The sequence below is a fragment of the Danio rerio genome, chromosome 24 (assembly GCF_052040795.2).
Source record: "Danio rerio strain M-AB ecotype USA chromosome 24, GRCz13ab, whole genome shotgun sequence".
NCBI classification, from domain to species: Eukaryota; Metazoa; Chordata; class Actinopteri; order Cypriniformes; family Danionidae; genus Danio; species Danio rerio.
This window is the reverse complement of record NC_141044.1, coordinates 34,706,158-34,727,869: the sequence shown is the minus strand read 5'-3', so window position 1 is coordinate 34,727,869 and position 21,712 is coordinate 34,706,158. Positions and strand designations below refer to the sequence as shown.

At 35.9% G+C, this 21,712-nt stretch overlaps 1 protein-coding gene and 1 long non-coding RNA gene across 5 annotated transcripts in view; one reads left to right on the top strand and one right to left on the bottom strand.

Moving 5' to 3' along the window:
* Positions 1 to 21,712, bottom strand: part of LOC147838080 (uncharacterized) — a 982,747-nt gene that overhangs the window by 642,433 nt on the left and 318,602 nt on the right. The window lies entirely within an intron of this gene.
* On the top strand, positions 286 to 21,701 carry cngb3.1 (cyclic nucleotide gated channel subunit beta 3, tandem duplicate 1). Of its 4 annotated transcripts, none has more exons than XM_087309826.1 (18): positions 286 to 2,023; positions 4,089 to 4,161; positions 4,948 to 5,200; positions 9,961 to 10,124; positions 11,950 to 12,249; positions 12,338 to 12,546; positions 13,312 to 13,362; positions 13,756 to 13,842; positions 14,249 to 14,313; positions 14,536 to 14,658; positions 16,413 to 16,554; positions 16,630 to 16,789; positions 16,920 to 17,017; positions 18,937 to 19,020; positions 19,101 to 19,219; positions 20,364 to 20,516; positions 20,594 to 20,747; positions 20,893 to 21,701. In XM_087309826.1, the coding sequence occupies exons 1-18, from the start codon at positions 1,922 to 1,924 to the stop codon at positions 20,917 to 20,919; spliced, it is 2,364 nt and encodes a 787-aa protein (XP_087165952.1). In that variant the 5' UTR covers positions 286 to 1,921; the 3' UTR covers positions 20,920 to 21,701. The 4 variants fall into 4 exon arrangements, with proteins under 4 accessions (XP_087165952.1, XP_087165953.1, XP_087165955.1 ...); XM_087309827.1 differs by having other exon boundaries at positions 1,018 to 2,023; positions 4,092 to 4,161; XM_087309829.1 differs by having other exon boundaries at positions 1,858 to 2,023; positions 4,089 to 4,197; positions 4,824 to 5,200.

Below are 21,712 nucleotides of genomic sequence, written 5' to 3'. Positions count from 1 at the left end.
GTCTTAAAAAGTCTCAAGCACTAATTTCTCAAATTATTTTTATTTGAGACCTTAATAAAGGAAGAATGTTCTTTAGATGAAAAATAAAACTATATTACTCTGCTTCACTGACTTATATAGAACTTCTTTTATTTATTTATGCCAAGTACATATAAGTAACTGTAATGAAATGAACTAAAGTGCTAAGTGCTAAATGTTTTTAAAGCTAAAGAGTAATTACAATATCTAGTTGCTTTGTAACTCATTAAACCGAACACCGATGACAATGTTCACTCAAAAAGAAGATTACTGCTGGTTGTTAAAACTATCTATTTAAAATGAGCTGAAACAACACAATTCTTGTCATTTCTTTGGCCAATTTATTTGCTTTATGTTCACTTAAATAAGTAAACCATTAAGTTTACTTAGGCGTTTTGTGTTGAAGCAATTCAACATGAAGCAATTGTGTTGATCCAACTAACTGTTTAGGGGGTTTGTAGTTCCCAGCATGCTTTATGTGGGATTGAATGTGGGAGAAATGTTGACAATAAAAGTAGTCTCTGGTGTTTAAAGTTAATAGAACTTTTATGAATAGACTTGTTAGAGTTTAATCTTCATATTAGTTTGAAGATTTATGAGATTTTCATATAATGCTTTGAGTTTCGAGATTACCACCTTGCAGAAGCAGCCATGCTTTGGGTGTTGGGAGCTTATTAGCAAAAATGCAGTTCATGGCTTTGCTCAGTGAGCAATAACTTTCCTTAAATTAGTTCTCAGATCAGTCTCAATCCACTGTATATGTGACTCATGAAATAGGCTTAAAATGGCTCTTTAAGTTCATTTAGGATAACTTCAAATAAAACTAAGAGACTTTGAAATGTATGACATATAATAGACATAGATGACATTATCAGACCTTTGAGTTCAAGTTGAATAAAAATACAGATGTATTTAAACTTTCATTTGATAAAATCACGTTAGACCAACTCAACTGCATTTAATTGTTAAATAGTTTTTTATTTTTTTATTTTTGGTTGGTGCTAAACAAATTTATTGGATGGAAATCCTGCACTCAATCAAATTGAGTTCATCCAAAGAGTTATTTTTTTTAAGTTATGTGGTTGTAAACAATTTACGTTGTAAACAATTTACAATTAACGTTCAACGTTAATTAACGTTGAACGTTGCTAAATTTAATTTGTTTGTTTAAATTCAACAGATATAAATTGTTTGCAACAATTTTGAAGAAATCCTTTTTTTCAGTGCAGGTTTATTATGTTAGTTTAACTTACTTTAATTAGTCTACTTTGATTCGTTTTTAATTAGTTTAACTTAATTTTTTAAGTCATCCAAGCTTGTTTTAAGTCAGTTTAATAAATATAACGTTAAAACAAGCTAATTTAATTTACCCTGAAGAAAAAAAAATGTAACATTGTATAAATATTATCACATTGAAATAGCATTATCTGTTAGCCGAGCACTTGTAGTCAAGTCAGTCTGTCGTGAGATCTCCCTTAATCTCTTTAGTCTGGCAGGAACATCAAGAGTTTTAATTAGCTGAGAGCTCTTTCTAAATGTGGACCCAGAGCCAAATATACACTATACAAACAGAGCAAGAATATCTCCAGAATAGCCTACAAATGATTAGTATTAAAGTACATTTTGACTGTGAGCCAATCAAATAGTAGACAATAAAATAAATAGAAGTAATATAAATATAAGGAAACATCACATTACACACCTTCAACTGTGCAAATTTAGAACAGGACCACGATTGGTTGACTGTGCGAGAAGGCTTCTGATTGGTCAATAAACAAGGGAAATGGGCTGTTCCTGCGAGGGAATTAATCGAGCTTCGAGAATTAATTGAAGCAGCTTGGAGTTCACACATCGGCAGCAACAGGATAAGGAGAGTCAAAGGATTAATCTGGATGGGATCGCCATGTTCAGCACCTTAAAAACGATTTTTTGGCCCAGAGCTGCAGTAGCGGTCGCACAGAGCCCTGGACCACCAGCTTCAACAACAACAACACCTCCGGTAAAGGTACGACCAGCTGGATTTAACACAGTTGACATACATTTCATTTCTCAATATTTCTCAGCTTGATTTATTGCATTGAAATAAAAGATTTTATATATATATATATATATATATATATATATATATATATATATATATATAAAAATGTTTAATAGAGCGGTTACATCGCATTGTGTAACTATTTTTGAAACCCACTGTGCAAATTTTCAGTACGTAAAATTCTGCAATATGAATAAGCAATGTGGATTTAAAGGTGTAATGTTAGTAACCAGGGTGCAAATTATACACATCAGAGGGCCAACTTTTTCGGTAATGTTATTAGGTGTAATACATGCTTCAGTGAATCAAATTAAATGATTAATTAATTTATCAATGCAAAATATTTACTGTGGGTACAAACTTTACATTTAGCCTATGTAGAAACAGAAAAAATGTGAACACCATGTCTATCAGCTTAGATTAATAGACACGATTATACATTTACAATGGTATAATCCATTATACTGTTGGCGTGTTCATGTGTATATCTATTATTTAATTAGTAATATTAGTATTTAAGATGCAGATCAATGCAAACTATTTCTTACTATTTAGAGGACTGGCCCCCCATACGTGTTGTTTTCACGTCCTTCAAGGGAATTGAGCATTAATTGGGGGTCAGTCCCCCCCAAACCTCCCTGTAATTCAAATGTTAGTAACTAATAAAATGTTTATTATTTGTTATTATTTGTGGTATAATATTACTGTTAAATGAGAACAGTCCAAGTTTTTTTTTATTTGATACATTTGTTGGGATCATACTGATTAAGTACTGTGAAAAAAATATATATAATAAATGAATACAGCAGGTATAGCATAAGTTTGATTAGGTTTGATCACTTAAAGAAAAGCAAAGATTATTGGGGTATATTTCAAAATATCATATCTAATTCAGTCTGCTATTATTTTTTTTCTATTATTTGTGAAATTTGCTAGCATTTTCCGAGTGGAAATTGTTTCTACAGTATTTGTTTTTAATGTGGATAGACAAATCTAATCTAAATTAGCCATTAGTATTTAAATAGCTGATGATTACTTACTAAAAACAAACATTTTATGGTTAAAACGATGTTGTTTTTTACTTAATGCTATAAAATTAGGGATTTTGTTTATTTTTTTTACACAGTTTTGTTGGGATCAAATTAATGAACTAGTCTGAGAGTCAACTGAACAGTATTTGAAGCATTAAAACATGACTGACACTAATAACTCAAATGCCATACATTTAATATTTATTAAGTTGACACTTAGAGATGATGAGGTGAATCGCATTCATTTAGCTAACATGCTAAATGTCATCTTAATTAATTTCTATGTTGATTTATTATTAAACACTCAAAAACCACTTGGTTTTAATTAGCTCTATATTTAGTTTTTTATATATATATATATATATATATATATATATATATTTTTTTTTTTTTTTTTTTTTTTTTTTCCTGTTCAAACTACTTTTTGAAGTAATTGAAACAACACAATTCTTATGTTTTGTGGGACAAATTTTATGTTCAATCTACTTAAATTTGTAACAAATATTTACTTAATTAATTTAACTTTAATCCCCGCATTTTTACAGTCTACACTTTCTGCTTTTGCTTATTTCTCATTCAAGAAATCTCAATACAGTATGTGCAATAAAAAGGAAACTTGTGTAAATTTCAATCTGAAGTCTTGGGGGGAAAAAAAGATGCTTATAGACATTGACTTACAGTTATCGTTCATTTTTAATATACTCTAATACAGTGTTTCTCAACCACATTCCTGGAGGACCACCAGCTCTGCACATTTTTCACGTCTCCTTAACCAAACTGAACCAAACTCCTTAACCAGAGACTGAATGACCTGTAATGGCTGTGACAGACAAAAGAGACATCCGAAACATACAAAGCTGCTGGTCCTCCAGGAACGTGGTTGGGAACGCTGCTCTAATAAACTATCTGTCAGCACTAGGCTGTTGAAGATCTGCAGAAATGCCCACAAATTAAAGATATGCTCTTTGTCAAGACAGCAGGAGTTAACACTGTTTTAGCAGGAGGAAAAGCCAGAGCCAAAAAAAGATGAAGAAAAGAAAGAAGAGAAAAAAGAAGAGCAAAAGCCCACTGGTGAGTCTTCAAGATGCTCTATTAGGGGAATTTATTGTAACATTTAAATTTTGCTGAGGCACTTTATTAATATTAAAGAGCATGTCATGAATAACATTTAACCCGATGCTATTAGGATCAGCAAAAACCCTGCACATTAGTTGCTAATAATCACATATATTATTTTTCTGATAATTATAATAATTGCTTACATTTATATAGCGCTTTTCTAGACTCTCAAAGCACTTTACACATTGGGTGGAATCTCTTCATCCACCACCATTCTGTAGCATCCACCTGGATGACGCGACGGCAGCCATATTGCGCCAGACCGCATAACACACCAGCTGATTGGTGGAGAGGAGACAGAGTGATGAAGCCAATTATGAAATGGGGAGGGTTAGGAGGCCATGATGGACAGAGGCCAGTGGGCAGATTTGACCAGGATGCCGGGGTTAAACCCTTACTCTTTTTCGAAGGACATCCTGGGATTTTTCATGACCCCAGAGAGTTGGGATCTAGGTTTAATGTCTCATCTGAAAGCAGTAGAGTCCCCTTCACTATACTGGGGCGTTAGGACCCACACAGACTGAACACCACCGAACACCGCCTCACTAACACCATTTCCGGCAGCAACCTAGCTTTCCCATGTCATCTCCCATCCAGGTACTGACCTGGCCCAGCTCTGCTTAGCTTCAGTGGCCGACCATGTGAGAGTTGCAGAGAGCTAGCGGCCAGTTAGGTGACTAAGGCAGGAGTAGGAACATAAAATATCTCAAAAACATGCAATTCTGACCTATTTTTAAGAAACTGCTCCAGCGTCTGCACCAGCTCCTGCTCCAGGATCTGCACCAGCTCCTGCCCCAGCTCCTGCTCCAGGATCTGCACCAGCTCCTGCCCCAGCGTCTGCACCAGCTCCTGCTCCAGCGTCTGCACCAGCTCCTGCCCCAGCGTCTGCACCAGCTCCTGCCCCAGCATCTGCACCAGCTCCAGCATCTGCACCAGCTCCAGACCCTCCTAAACCAGCAGATCCAGCTAATCCTGGAGCAGAAACTGCTGGGTAAGAGTTTAACCTGTAAATACCCTCTATGTTTAATAATAGTGTAATAAAGTTACTGCCCACCTGGCCATCTGGAAGGAGGCAGAGAACCTATGAACCTATGAATGATTTTAATAATGTAAAAATTAAACAAACAGATGGCAGCTTTTCACAGTGTCTGCCGCCAAATTGAAAGCAAAAATAAAACAAAGTGTCCAGGCCTGGTCCTCTCTTCCACTGTTGCCTCTCCTTCTTTTATCATCCAGAGCTCCTTCGCAGGACTCGAGTATGGTGCGTGATACAGGTGCTTCTGATTATCACTCAAGCACCGGCCTCACTTTGTTCCCACGGCTCAAGACACAAATAGTATTACTTCTTCTTATTTATTAGTAGCAGTACAGGTAGAGAGTAGCAGCATTTAAAACGAAAGTAATGTTTAAAGACTCTGTGTGAAATCCAATTTTACAATATTTATTTTGTTAGCGGACATTGTTATTTTTTAGGTGAACAATTAATGTGTGCAAGTTAATCCACTGGGGGAAAAATGTTTGTTTTGGTAATCTTCAATAAAAGTCTGACCATTTGCTTTTGTGTTTGAAGGGCGGCCCTACTGTTTGACGCTTCAGCAACAATATTCTTAAGCACTAGTTAATATTCTGTTTCAGTAGGGAGTATGGCTGCATCCGAAATTGCCTACTACTCAGTAGTAACTGCATTTGAATTTAAATATACTACTTGGCCGTTCGAAAAGTACTTTCTATGTATGAATGTGAGCAATATGAATAGAACTAGATGTTCTACATCCGCCATTTTGTCATGATCACGTGACCTACCATCATCGGGTTGTGTCACTTTACTACCATTCTCTCGTAGTGCACCATGAAATAGCGTAGCGTGCATCAAATTCAGAATCTTGCTGGAAGTAGTAAGTCATAAGGGTACTTCTTGCATACTTTTTTTTTTTTAAATAAAAGTCTCAGAAACTTCTGGTTCATGCGCACTTTATTACGAATTGACTAATTAAGCAAGGCCAAACAACTGTCATGTACATTATTCCGCTTATTACACAAACTTGCCACAAAATAAACAATTAACCAAAATATACTGACTTGTAGATGATTTAGACATGATTACATTGAGCTGTAATATTTTACTAACTCATTCATAAAGCTTGCAGATAGAAAAAAGCTGAATTCAAAGCAATAACTTATTTATCACAAGATGGCGCAGAACTATTAAGAACAGTGGCGCGAAAGAAAGACAAGCACACACTTTCAAAAATTGCTGGGTTTCACACAATTCCTTCATATCATCCCAACACAAATCGATTAGGTTAACTTAATCGTTTTTACAAATTTAGGTGGATTGAACATAAAACTAATTAAGTTGCCAAAAAAAAAAACATAAGAGTTGCATTGTTTCAACTCATGAATAAGTAGTTTAAACAAGGAGCAAAAGTCATTTTTTGAGTGTTCAGCGGTCCCTAGATAATCTCTCTTTTGGGTGCTACCACTGGTGCCTTTAATAGTGCACAATGTTTCGTCGACATTATGGGGTTTGTTGGGGAGAAAACTTGCAAACATACACCACAGCACTTCAGAGTCACACACTGCTGATTGAAGATTTATGTCAATTTGGCAAGCTGAACGCATTCCACGGCATGGAAGAGATTGATTGACAATGGTCTACAGCCAATCAAAACGCAAAACACAATGTGCTAATCAGGACGCAGAACACAATGCGCTGAAAAAAAAAAAAGCATGTAAAATTGCACAAAAAAAAAATCTGCAAAACTGCAGGACCACGAAATGGGAACCACTTTATGGCGAGGGACCACTGTATAAATGTATATGTAAAAATATACTCACCAATGGTCAAAATAGTACGAAGTACCCAGTTGACTCTGTGCTTTTACTTCTGGTGGTTATCTGGAAATAACACACCTTGGAATTTCATGATTGACTAATCAGAATAAAGTATTCCAGAACGCAGTGCAATAATAAAAGGAAACTTACTCTTTAACATGTATTACATTTATAGTCTGTGTTATATTTGAACATATTCTCTGTATTTTAGCAACTATAAATAAATAAGAAAACGTTAGAAAAAGTATACATGGATGGATGGATCGTTTTTATTGATGATAGATAGATAGATAGATAGATAGATAGATAGATAGATAGATAGATAGATAGATAGATAGATAGATAGATAGATAGATAGAGTTTCGAAGATAGATAGATAGATAGATAGATAGATAAATAGATAGATAGATGTTGTAAAATGCGGCTTTGATATCTGAGGAAGAGATCTTTATCCTGTATTTACACAGCAGGTTTTTCTTTGTTTATGTCCATCTTTGACTCAGTGATGTTCAGCGTGACCCTAAATACTGCTGAAAGGAGATTAGGAGATCTGCAGCATTTGTGACTTAAGAAGATCATGGGAACGTGCTCACGTGTAAACAGGAGTTTCTGTTTTTTTCTGTTTTCAGTACATATCAGAGCCTGTATTGATTTCAGCAAACCATAACTAAGCAGTCATCATTTTACAGTAACAATTCTGACGATGTAATGATGATACTAGTGTAAGACTAAATTTAGCTCTATATATGTGCTAATTTTAGCTAACTGCAACAAACAACACAGGATCAGCTTTCCAGGAACAATTAGAACTTGAGGTTTACCAACACAATCTCACGGCAACTCGTAACTTTTTGATTTTGTGGCTAATTCGTATGAATTCGTACGACCTAATTCAAACAATTTAGTACGACTTGCTCATCCTCCAATGACGGTTGGGTTTATTAGGGGTGGGGTTAGGTGCCACGCCTCCTTTTTAAAATCGTACAATTTCGTACGACTGAACTCGTACGAATTTGTACAAATTAGCCACTAAACTGGCAAAATGTAAAATACTTACGCTTTCTCGTGAGATCAGGCTGGGTTTACAGTATTATGGTGTGCAAAATGAAAGTCCCTACTGGGAAAGAGGACTAATTCAATGAATTAAAGCAATTATTTGACACAAATGCAAAGGAGTTGCTTTAAATAAAAAGAATATAAATACAGGTACAGGTTTATACTATGTAGTCTTGAGCATAAACGAAGTGTGGCGTTAGTTCAGCAGCTGAACTTTCTCAGAAATTAGATAAAGACTTAGGCTGTGAGCTCTGGAATGCAGATAAGATTTGTTGTTGTGTGCAAGATTTGGCTTCCCTCTATAAGATTAACACATTCTCTGTTTAAACCAGGGCATACTGTAAGTAGTGTTATATAACCTCACAACTTTAATAATATCACTGCAAATTATTTAACCTATTTATAAATAAAATCAAGCTAGCATGTTAGTAGTGTTTCTTTTTTATCACATTACCTGCTGTTTCGATCTTGTTTTAACATGTGGCCAGCATGGATTAGCAGGTTGTTAGCAAATGTATCATCCTGGATGTTCTTCAAATTCATGGTTAGTTACTAACATGGCTAATCAACTTACAATATTTCTACTATAAATTAACATGATGGTAGAGTGTTAACACTGTGCTAGCAATAATTAGCATGTTTTTTTACACTAACATGAGTTAGCATGTTGCTAGCAAATGGACCATTTTGAATGTTACCAGCATGTTCTTCAAATTTAACATGGTAAATTACTAACTTGGATACGTGACTTATAATGTTCATACTATTAATTAACAGGTTAGTAGTGTGTTTTAAAACGGTGCTAGCAATTATTAGCATGTTTTTACATGGTTAACATGGATTAGCATGTTGCTAGCAAATTTACCATTTTAAATGTTATCAGCATGTTCTTCAAATTCTAACATGGTTAGTTAACAACCTGTCTAAGCTAATTGCAATGTTTCTACTATGAATTAACATGTTGGTAGTGTGTTTTACAACTTTTTTTAGCATTAATTTGCATGTTTTTTTTTACATAGTTAACATGAATTACCATATTGCTAGTAAATTTTGCATTTTGGATGCTATACCAGCATGTTTTTTTAAATTCTAACATGGTTAGTTACTAGCACTGCTAAGTGATCTACAATGTTTCTATTATGGATTAACATGTTGGTAGTTGGTTAGAATTAACAGGGATGTTTTTTGTACACAAATCACATGAATTAGCATGTTGCTAGCAAATTTTGCATTTTGGATGTTATCAGCATGGTAAGTTACTAACATGGCTAAGTGACTTACAATGTTTCTACTATGTTGGTAGCATGTTGGTAGTGTGTTTTAACAATGTGCTAGCATTAATTAGAATGTTTTTTACATGGTTAAAATGAATTAGCATGTTTTTAGCATGTTTGGCAAAACAGATCTAAGCCAAATACATTAACTTTGGCATACTCAATTACATGCTTAAACTTTTTTGAGCATTTTTATGACTGACATGACATAATCCCATTATTTTGATAAATGAAAAACATAGGATGAATGCAGTTCAATTAGGACACTCCTCTTTGGTCATCTCAATAGCAAAAAGTGTCCCAATTCACCTGAATTTACCCTTTAATGATCACTGACATTCGTGATTTTCTGGAAAAATACGAGACATGCTGTATAAACACATCTAAAATTACAGATAGCTTTTTTATTTAAAAAAAGAGCTTTTTCTCTTCAGGTTTAGAACAGGAAACAGCATATATCAGGAAAATGTAATCAACATAAGCTATTACCACAGCCACCATTACCAATACTACAAAGTCTAATAAAATGACTGCTATTGATTACATAATCATTAACCTTATATTTGCCATCTCTTTTTTCATGTAGTGAAGATGGACCCCCTTCACCTCCAACTCCACCAGTCGTCTACTACAGATACACTGACGACCAACTGCGGGACATCGTCAAGAAAATGCGGGAGAGGACAGAGCTTTATAAAGATAAAATCGTCGACCCATACGCCTCGTCCCCAGAGCGCACACCACCCGTCAGTGAGTGATTGTTTATTTCTTCATCTTTTTCTGTTTTTAGATTATTGGAGTACCTCAGTGCTTATTCTGGGCCCTGTCTTGATTTCAAGCTGCATTCACCACTACGAGCGATCGTTCATTTCAACCCTTTTTAACGCAAAGTGAGCGACTTCTGGAGACCCCCGTCTACATGAACGACAGCGACTGTTGGCAAGTCTGTCTTCAGACTGAAAGACGGGGGCAAAACATAAAGGGGCGTAATTTGTAAGTTAGAGAGGGGTAACCTGTAGTTATCGATATCCTATTGAGCCATGCGAGATGAACAAGATGTTGTTGGCAAAATGACAGAAATATTTACCAGAGAAAATTTTCACCACATGCTTTAGTGAGATTTCTCCAAATTTATCCACAACCAATTAATTTGATATATTATTATATTCATTCACTTAGCCATGCATCTTGTTGATTTCTTTATTCGTTTTGTCATAACAGTTTGCCTACTCAGCATCACTTCCTGTGGTTGCAAATAACAGTACAATGGTGAGTGTGTCAACTTTGAAAGTCTCCGCAACTTGCAGCTGTACGTTACAAAATGATTTGGGGTTAGGGTTAGGGAAGGTGTAGATGTTAATAACTGTGATGGTTGGGTTAAGGGTTGGTGTAGATGGAGACATTAATCACTATAATGGTTGGGTTAAGGGTTGGTGTAGGTCTAGACATTAATCACTATGATGGTTGGGTTTCGGTTTGGGTTGGTGTAGACATTAATCACTATGATGGTTGGGTTTCGGTTTGGGTTGGTGTAGACATTAATTAATATGATGGTTGGGTTTAGGTTTGGGTTAAGTGTAGACATTAATTAATATGATGGTTGGGTTAAGGGTTGGGTTAGGTGTAGACATTAATTAATATGATGGTTGGGTTAAGGGTTGGTGTAGGTGTAGACATTAATTAAGATGATGGTTTGGTTTAGGTTTGGGTTAGGTGTAGACATTAATAAAGATGATGGTTTGGTTTAGGTTTGGGTTAGGTGTAGACATTAATTATTATGATGGTTGGGTTAAGGATCGGTGTAGGTTTAGACATTAATCACTATGATGGTTGGGTTTAGGCTTAGGTTTTTTGTTAGGTGTAGACAAAAATAACGATGATGGTTGCGTTTAGAGTTGTGGTAGGTAGGGTGCAGACGTTAATAACTGTGAAGGTTGGGTCTAGGTGTGGAGTAGGTGTAGACATTAATAACTGATATACACATCTTGCCAACAACATAGTTTTAAATCATGGTTCTCTATAGCTTCAAGTTAAGCCTCTAACGTACTACAAGTTACGCACCATCACGTTACACCCCTGTTCCGACCTTGATAATGTCTAAAGCAAAGAGTCACTCTTCATTTGTATAAAGCTGAAGGATTCTCAACATTGTCGCGTCACTCGACATGCCCACCTTTGTGCCAACGGTCGCTGTCGCTCGTGTAAACGGAGGTCGCTGGAAGTTGCTCGCTCTACGTTGAAATGCAAGGTCGCTTGTCGATTTGCCGATGCTAGTCACTCGTAGTGTGAATGCAGAATCCTTATATACGCTTCTTTTGGGCTCAAAATCAGAAATGAATAGCAAGCTTATGAATCAAAATCAAAACTGTGCTTATACAAATGAAATGTAAATCATTTCACTAATTATAAAACATAAACAAATAACGTTTAATACCATGGTTGATTTTCATAAGCGTTTAATGAAGTGCGCATCTCTGATTCTGAAGATTCGGTTTATAAATCAATCTGCTTTATATTTTAGGAGTTTCTTAAGCGTTATAAAAATAAACCTGACTCAGATTTCCTTAATACACAGCACCAGTTTACCGAAAGGAAGACTGGATCAGAAAACAAGAAGAGGAAAGAATAAAACGAGAAGAGGCTGAGCAGAAGAAAAAAGAGGATGACGCCAAGAGAGCTGCAGCGAAGAAGGAAAAGGAGGAGAAAGAAAAGAAGGAGAAAGAGGAAAAACTGAAAGCAGAGAAAGAGGCAGCTGATAAAGAGGCAGCTGAGGCCATGTTCCCTAAAATCAAATGCACATGTATAGACACCCTTCTCAAACCATTCGAAGACAAAATGGACTCGTATTTGGGTGCAACTATTGACCCTTTTACAGGTAGGACATTAGGAAAAAAATCACAGAAAAAATGCCAATGAAACAATTTGCTCATACTGACTGGTGTATATGTTTGGTCTTTTAACAGATCGGAGGTATATTAAATGGCTGAGCGTCGTCACAGTGGCGTTTAACTATAATGTTTGGTTGGCCACGGCACGCTTGTGTTTTCCCTACCACACTCCTGCCACCATTCCCTTCTGGATCCTATTCGATTTCCTGGCAGACCTGGTGAACGTCATCGACATCACTATGTTTCAGCCGCGGCTTCAGTTTGTGAAAGCAGGAGACATTATAGTGAGTGCTTTTTTCAACACAGGCTCATGAAAAATGTCTGAAAATGTAGCCCTATATACATTTCTGGAGTTGGTGAATTATGTAGGCAGAAGTCTGTATGGCTGCATTTCGTCTTTAAAATGAACACTACGCTGTTCCTTTTCATGCTTACCAGCTGACCGCTTATCTTCGTATGAACAACTTTCCCATTGGTACCAATTTATCTAGTTAGCTCGCTAAGTACATTGGCGGACTTGAGACAGAGCGAGAAGTTCACCATGATGATGGGGTTCGAGTTCAGCGAAGAACAATTCCACAAAGCAGGTAAAACACAAACAAGCCAAAAAAAAAAAAAAGAAGTAAATGACAGTGAGAATGTGGTAAAATCTGAAAATGTGGTAAAAATCACATGAGGGCTTTTTTTTTTGCTTTTAAAAACTGTCAGTTGGGTTTATGGAAGTGGGTGGGCGCTGGTCAATCGGTGCTTTTGAAAACACTATTGGTTAGGTTTGGGGAGGGAGGAGGGTGGTTCAGTCAGCCAGTCAGTCAGTCAACAGTAGCCTCTGGCAGGCGCGAATGGCAATCGCGAGAGAAATCTGAGATCTGAAAAAGCTTACACATCGACATCTAGTGGATTCGCTAAAACAAATACTGCTAAAAAAATGTAGCTCCTAGGACATATTTGGCACTCTCCAGAAATGTATATGGCAGTACATATTTAGAATAGAGACTCATACTTTTTTTAAGGTTTTACTAAAAAGAAACCCTGCACATTTATTTCTTCAGAAAGACAGAGTACAGACAAAACAGAACTACAGAGAATCTGCCAGATTCCAGGTGTGTGAAAATTGTATTGAATAAATATGTATTGTTTATAAATTAATATCTGCATAGTTTATAAAATAAATCTAATTTTCTATAAATATCTTAAATATAATTTTATGTGTATGTGTATATTAAATAGTATTTTTATTTCATTTGACAGAATATATTATGAAAATATTATTATATTTTACAACATTATATATATATATATATATATATATATATATATATATATATATATATATATATATATATATATATATATATAAATATAAACATTTTTAGTACATTTATTCTTCCTTATGTCCTTGATTTTCATGTATTGTGTAACTAAGCCTTGCATAAAGTGCATATATTTTTGTGATTTAATGTTTGATTAATGTTGATCATATTTTCTCTCAACAGACAGACCTGATAAGCATCATACCGTTTGACTTGCTGTGTTTCCAGTTTGGATTTACCTCATTCTTTAGGCTAAACCGATTTATGCGGGTTAGTTCTGCAGCCAAAACTGTTATTGTAATATATGTTTGTGTGTGTGTGTATACTGTTACCAATTTCAGATATATGTGTGTGTGTGTGTGTGTCTGAGTGTGTATTATAAGTGTTACATAAACATTTATAATTTGTATTTATAAAATATATTAGTATGTATTTTATTAAATTTATTATTATGTAATTAAGTGTTGATTTATATATTAAATATGTAGACTTGGTATATAATTATAATAATTTCAGTACTAACATTTATTTTAGTTTTCTTTTTTATATTTTGTTTTTGGCTTTATCTGAATACACTTCAACTTTAGCTAATAGTACTAAAACAACTAATAGTTCCCATTAACTGTTTTTTGATGCACTGTGCAATTGTATAACACATCTTCACTCTTCTATTTAGTATCAATCATTTTTTGAGTTCAGTGATCGTCTGGAAAGCATCATGGCTAAGGCGTATATCTGGAGGTATGTTTGCATATGTGTAGTTTATATATATATATATAAGCCACCAGCTGGGCATTATTATTATTATTAAGTCTGTTTATCATTGTAGCATCACATCTTAACTTAACCAGCTAGGAATTTTGAGATATTACTTGTGAATAAGAGTGTGCTAGGCAAATGGCAGGGGTTTGGGGTGATTAAATCCATATCTTTAATATTAATCTTGGTCTTTTTATTTGGCAGAGTTGGCCGCACTACTGGATATCTGCTCTACTGTCTTCATATCAACTCCTGCCTCTATTATGTGGCATCAGAATATGAGGGTCTGGGCAGCAGTAGGTGGACATATGATGGACTAGGAAATGCGTATGGATTCACTTATTTAATACTCATTAATTCAGAAATAATTTAATTTTTTTACAGTTGAAGTCAGAATTATTAGCCCGTCTTTGATTTTTTTTTCTTTTTTAAAATATTTCCCAAAAGATGTTAAACAAAGCAAGCAAATTTTCACAGTATGTCTGATAATATTTTTCTCTTCTGAAGAAAGTCTTATTTGTTTTATTTCGGCTAGAATAAAAGCAGTTTTTAATTTTTAAAAAATAGTTTAAGGTCAAAATTATTAGCCCCTTTAAGCTGTTTTTTCTGATAGTTTACAGAACAAATCATTATACAATAAGTTGCCTAATTACCCTAACCTGCCTAGTTAACCTAATTAACTAATAGTTAATAGTTAAGCCTTTAAATGTCACTTTAAACTGTATAGAAGTGTCTTGAAAAATATCTAGTAAAATATTATGTACTGTCATCATGACAAAGATAAAATAAATCAGTTATTAGAAATGAGTTATTAAAACTATTATGTCTAGAAATGTGTTGAAAAAAATAGTATCACCTTTAAGCAGAAATTGGGGAAAAATAAACAGGGGGGCAAATAATTCTGACTTCAACTGTACATACAGCAGGGAAAGTAAGTATTGAACAAATTATTATTATTATTTTATTTTATTTTTTTAATTTAGAATAACATTCCTAAAGAAGCTGTCGACATGAAATTGAACCAGATTTAGGTAAAAACCCAAACACAAACTAAAAAAATACAACAAAACAAACAAATAAAAAATGAGTTATGTAATAACTATGAATGACACAAAGAGTGAGTGCTGAATTACAGAAATTTGTTTAATTCTTTATATAAAGACATTTTTGGTGATGGCAGCTTGAAGACGCGTCTTATATGGAGAATAGAGTGTAAACATCTTGATGGTTCTGTGGGTCTCGTCTATCAAATCTGATCTTTATTTTGTATTTTATATTGGATTCAGGTGATTGGTTAGGCCATTCTACAGCTTTATTTTCTTTCTCTGAAAGCATTTGAGAGTTTTCTTGGTTGTGATTTGGATCATCGTCTTGCTGAAATGTCCACTCTGGTTTCATCTTTATCATCTTGTTAATGTAGATGTTGGACTGAAGAAGCTAATATTTATTTACAATGAGGAAGGGCAGAGGGTTGCTGAAGAACTACTGAGAGATTTCAGCTGCTGTCTGAGCTTTTACTGTCTACACCTTCCTTTCTTCATGTGTTCTATACTTATCCCTGTGTGATTTCATTTTATTACGCATAACTCAATTTGTAAACTAATCAGATTTGTTTTCTTTGCATTAATTAATTTCTTTGAACGTTACCAACATCCGGGGAAAATTTCAAGTCAACGGCACCTTTAGAAATATGTTTTCTGAGAAAAATGGTGACATGTTCAATACTTATTTTCCCTGCTTTATGTATGATGGATACACACACAGACACACAATACACATACACACAGTATTACGGATAGGATATTAGATAGGTATGTTTTTTTATATGTATCTAAATTGTGCACTGCATTAGACATCTTTTTTTACTTTAATTGCTTTAATTGTTCTAATTTGAAAGTGGTAAAAATGAATGGTAAATTCTTCCAAATGATTAAAAGTAAATATTTTTTGCATTGTTATCATTTTCAGTAGAGCTATTGAAAATTAAATAAAATGTAATACACTATTTAATTCAAAATTATATGCTATTGCATTTCTATAAATAAACATTGTACTAATTTGATAATATTACTTCTCTTAAGATATCTGCGCTGTTATTACTTCGCCACTCGTACCCTGATCACTATCGGAGGTCTGCCGGAGCCCCATACGCTCTTCGAGATCGTCTTCCAGCTCGTCAACTTCTTTACTGGAGTCTTTGTCTTCTCCAGCCTGATTGGACAGGTAAACAGAAAATATGGCACATAACTTCACATCGCTGAAAGTTGCTTACCATGCTCTGAATCCGTGTGCATTCAGATGCGAGACGTCATTGGAGCAGCTACGGCAGGTCAAACGTACTTCAGAGCATCTATGGATTCTTGCGTGGCGTATATGAACACCTACACCATTCCCAAACTGGTCCAGAGCAGAGTTCGCACCTGGTATAACTACACCTGGGACTCCCAGGGCATGCTGGGTAAGAGATTAGTGTAAAGTAGAAAGACTCAAGTGACTAATTGGGTAATGATAGTAGCTTATACAGAAACTTACTGTATGTAGATAGCAAATTATCTGGATCATCTGCAAAAATCTTAAATGCCCCACAGATGAATCGGAGTTATTAGACAAGATGCCGCTGGTGATGAGAACAGCAATCGCTGTGGATATCAACCTCGCTACTTTCCAGAAGATTGACCTTTTCAAGGTATGACAGTCTTTCGGCTTAGTCCCTTATTAAACTCATATAAATGTGTTCAGCTAATGTTGAAGATCTCTACAGTGGAAGCTTATTTCTGATGCAGAAAAAAAAAATAGTTGTGGCATATTATATTGAAATTCTGACAGCTCAAAAACAAGATAACTCAATTTAGATATCATCTTTATCATCATTTTCATCTGCTTATCTGGGGTCAGGTCGCGGGGTCAGCAGTCTTAAGGCTGATTTATACTTCTGCGTCAAACGCCGGCGTATGCTTCGGTGCTGATGCATAGCCATTCGCCGTGGCCGTCGGCGTCGCTGACGTGCACCTCTCAAAAAATGTAACTACACATCGCAACGACACGTAGCGCAAGCTCTGTGATTGGTCGTCTTGGTAACGCTGACGAGTCTGGGGGGGACCGAGAGCCGCATGAATGGTGCAAGCCTGATGGAGCGATTGTTTACAAGTGTGGAGTCCCGTGAAGGAGCTCCGGATGGAAAGTTTTGTTTTGTGTTTACCTCATAGTTAAAGTTGTTGCACGCCCGCCGGTTCCTGCCTCAAAATGAGCGAGTTTGGGACACTTGTACATCCCGGAAGTGTTCAGGAAAAGCAAAACAGCAGCGAAGAAACTCGCCACAGAGGAACATTTACACCTCACTGCCAACTAGTGTTTCAGAAGTGTTAATGCAGACCAACAGAGACAGCGCGCAAAAGTATAAATGCACAGCTACGCGCGTTGCATGCGCCATGGGTTACGCCGGTCACCTGACGCAGAAGTATAAACCAGGCTTTAGGAGAGAACCCCAGACTTACCTCTCCCCAGATACTTCTTCCAGCTCCTCCCTGGGGGGATCCCGAGGCGTTCCCAGGCCATAGTCCCTCTAGCATGTCCTGGGTCTTCCCCGAGGCCTCCTCCCGGTGGGACATGCCTGGAACACCTCCTTAGGTAGGCGTCCAGGAGGCATCCGAAACAGATGCCCGAGCCACCTCAGCTGACTTTTCTCAATGTGGAGGAGCAACGGCTCTACTCTGAGCTCCTCCCGGGTGACAGATCTCCTCACCCTGTCTATAAGGGTGCACCCTGCCACCTTACGAAGGAAACTCATTTCAGCCGCTTCTATCGGAGATCTTGTCCTTTCGGTATTGACCAAAGCAGAAAGTAGATTGACCGGTAAATTGAGAGCTTTGCCTTTCGGCTCAGCTCCTTCTTTACCACAGTGGACGAGTACATCGGCCGCATCACTGCTGCTGATTCACTGATCCACCTGTCTATCTCACACTCCATCCTTCCCTCACTCGTGAACAAAACCCAGAGATACTTGAACTCCTCCACCTGGGGTAAGGACTTTCCTCCAACCTGGAGATGGCAAACCACCTTTTTCCGGTGGAGCACCATGGCCTCGGACTTGAAGGTGCTGATTCTCATCCTGATTCTCAATTTTGATATATAAAGGTATAAACTCTACATTTCAAGATGTGTACTCAGAATTCCAAAAGTTAAAATTCAAAGTTCTAAGATAAGGTAAATTTAAAATATCAAGATGTAAAATCAGAATTCAGAGAGCAGAAATGTGAAGTAAAAATGTAAACTCTAAAAAAAAATCTAAATTCCAATATTAAAACCCAGAAATCCAAATGAAAAAAGTGACAGTTACGATATAAAGAAAAATGTAGAGGGTACAATCTAAATTCTGAGATGTAAACTTTTGGGTGCAGCTGTCCGTTCCTCTTTTGTGTTTTATGAGCTCTAACATGTAGACTGTAAATCTCAAAGAAAAAAAGTCACAATTCTAAAACTTAAACTCTAAATTCTTAGAGTCAATTAAAGTCATTTTTCCAAGATGCAAGACATGGCCTGAGATGTCTGAGGAAATAAAAATATGTGAAATCTGAAACTCTAAACCCTTTTATTTTATTTTTCTAGGGTTGTGACAACCAGATGCTTGTGGACATGTTACTGCGTCTGAAATCCATTGTGTACCTACCTGGAGACTTTGTGTGCAAGAAGGTTAGAAACATCAGAAATAATCATGATAAAACAAAGATTCAAACAATTACCATGAGCAACTGTTCCATGGCTTCACACAGGGAGACATTGGGAGAGAAATGTACATCATCAAGGCTGGAGAAGTGCAGGTCATCGGTGGACCGGATAACAAGATTGTGTTTGTGACTCTGAAAGCAGGCTGTGTGTTCGGGGAGATCAGGTACTGGACAGAGAATCTCACATTTGTGAACAGTCATGTGAATTATACAACTGCTTATTTCCTTAATAAATCCATCCATCTGTCTCTTTCTTCTGAATAAATCCAGCCATCATCCATCCATCTTAATATATCCATCCATATTAACTACCATTCTCTCCATCTATCATCTGTCTATCTTTTTTCTTAATATGTCCATCCAGCATCCACTGTCTGTCTGTCTGTCTGTCTGTCTGTCTGTCTGTCTATCTATCTATCTACTTAATAAATTCATCCATCCATCCATTTTATCCATCCATCCATCCATCCATCCATCCATCCATCTATCTATCTATCTATCTATCTATCTATCTATCTATCTATCTATCTATCTATCTATCTATCTATCTATCTATCTATCTATCTATCTATCTATCTATCTATCTATCAACTACCAATAAAACCATCCATCCATCCATGTATACTTTTTCTTAATAAATCCATCCATCATCTATCGTTCAATCTATCGTTCAATCTATCTATCTATCCATCTACTTAATAAATTCATCCATACATCCATCTATTCATCTACTAAATAAATTCATCCATCCATCCATTTTATCCATCCATCCATCCATCCATCCATCTACTAAGTAAATTCATCCATCCATCCATCTATCTATCTATCTATCTATCTATCTATCTATCTATCTATCTATCTATCTATCTATCTATCTATCTATCTATCTATCTATCTATCTATCTATCTATCTATCTATCTATCTATCAACTATCAATAAAACCATCCATCCATCCATGTATACTTTTTCTTAATAAATCCATCCATCATCTATCGTTCAATCTATCGTTCAATCTATCGTTCAATCTATCGTTCAATCTATCGTTCAATCAATCTATCTATCTATCTATCTATCTATCTATCTATCTATCTATCTATCTATCTATCTATCTATCTATCTATCTATCTATCTATCTATCTATCTCTTTTTTTAATAAATCCATCATCATCCACCTTTCTATCCATCTATCATTTTATCCATCTATCGTTCTATCCATCTATCTTTTTTTTTTCTATTTAACAATAATGTCAATGATAAATTGCCCACAAGCATGGCACTACAACAACAGAACTGTCTTTTTTTTTCAGTCTCTTACAGTCGGCAAAAGATGGCGGAAACAGAAGAACTGCAAACGTTGCTGCTCATGGATTTGCCAACCTCTTCGTGCTGGATAAGAAAGATCTCAATGACATCCTGATCCATTACCCAGAGTCTCAAAAAGTCCTGGCCAAGAAAGGACGGTGAGGTCAACTAGAACCATTCAAGAACTTATTTTATTGTGCTGAGTCTACAATAATGGCTGATTGATGCTCCTCAGGAAACTGATGAAGGCCAAAGGCAAAGCTGCTCCTACAAAGGATGAAGGAGAGAAGAAGAAGGGATTGGCTTTGTTTGGACCCAAACCTCCCACTCCCAAAATGTTGCGTGCTTTTGGAGGATTCGGGAAAGGAGGTTTGCTGGACAAGCTGAAGGTGTGTGTTGATCTGTTCAGGGGTTTAATGGTAAAGCAGGATGGGTCTGCCTGTGGATTGGCTGCAGGTTTGGACTGTGGAAACTTTGAACAAATTAAAACAGCAATGAAGAGATCTGAAGTAATGCCCTTTCTCTATCCTGCAGGCTCAAGCAGCGGAAAAAAAGAATTAAAGAGATCTATCAGTCCATTCATCTGCCAGTCCATCCATCCACCATTACATAATCCATCAATTGCTCTATCTATATATCCATACATCAATCCATCAATCCATCCATCTATCTATCTATCTATCTATCTATCTATCTATCTATCTATCTATCTATCTATCTATCTATCTATCTATCTATCTATCTATCTATCTATCTATCTATCTGTCTGTCTGTCTGTCTGTCTGTCTGTCTGTCTGTCTGTCTATCTATCTGTCTATCTGTCTATCTATCTATCTGTCTATCTATCTGTCTATCTATCTCTCTGTCTGTCTGTCTATGCTTTCATCCATCCATATCATCCATCAGTCCTTCACTTCATTTTATATACCATACATGACATCTTCCATCCATCCATCCGATCCATTTCATCCTCCGTCTACCCATCAACTACATTATTCACCCATAATACCCAGTAATTATGATATTTTTTTATCCTTCCATCTATGAATAACATTTATTTTTCCATCCTTTCATTTCATCCATCCATCCATCCATTACACCATCCATCAATGACATTCTTTTATCTATCTATCCATCATCTATCTATCTATCTATCTGACTCAGATCTACAGAAATGTGAATAAAACTGACTGAGAGAAACTTCAATTTGCACATTTTACCTTGTTTTCCATTTACATTAAGCTATTATATTCTAGCAGCATCTTGATGAATGAGTTTTCTGGCCTTTGTATGCTGTAAATATGTCAATGTTTTTCATAAAAATAAACATTCAGTACACACCATCTCGTTCTGT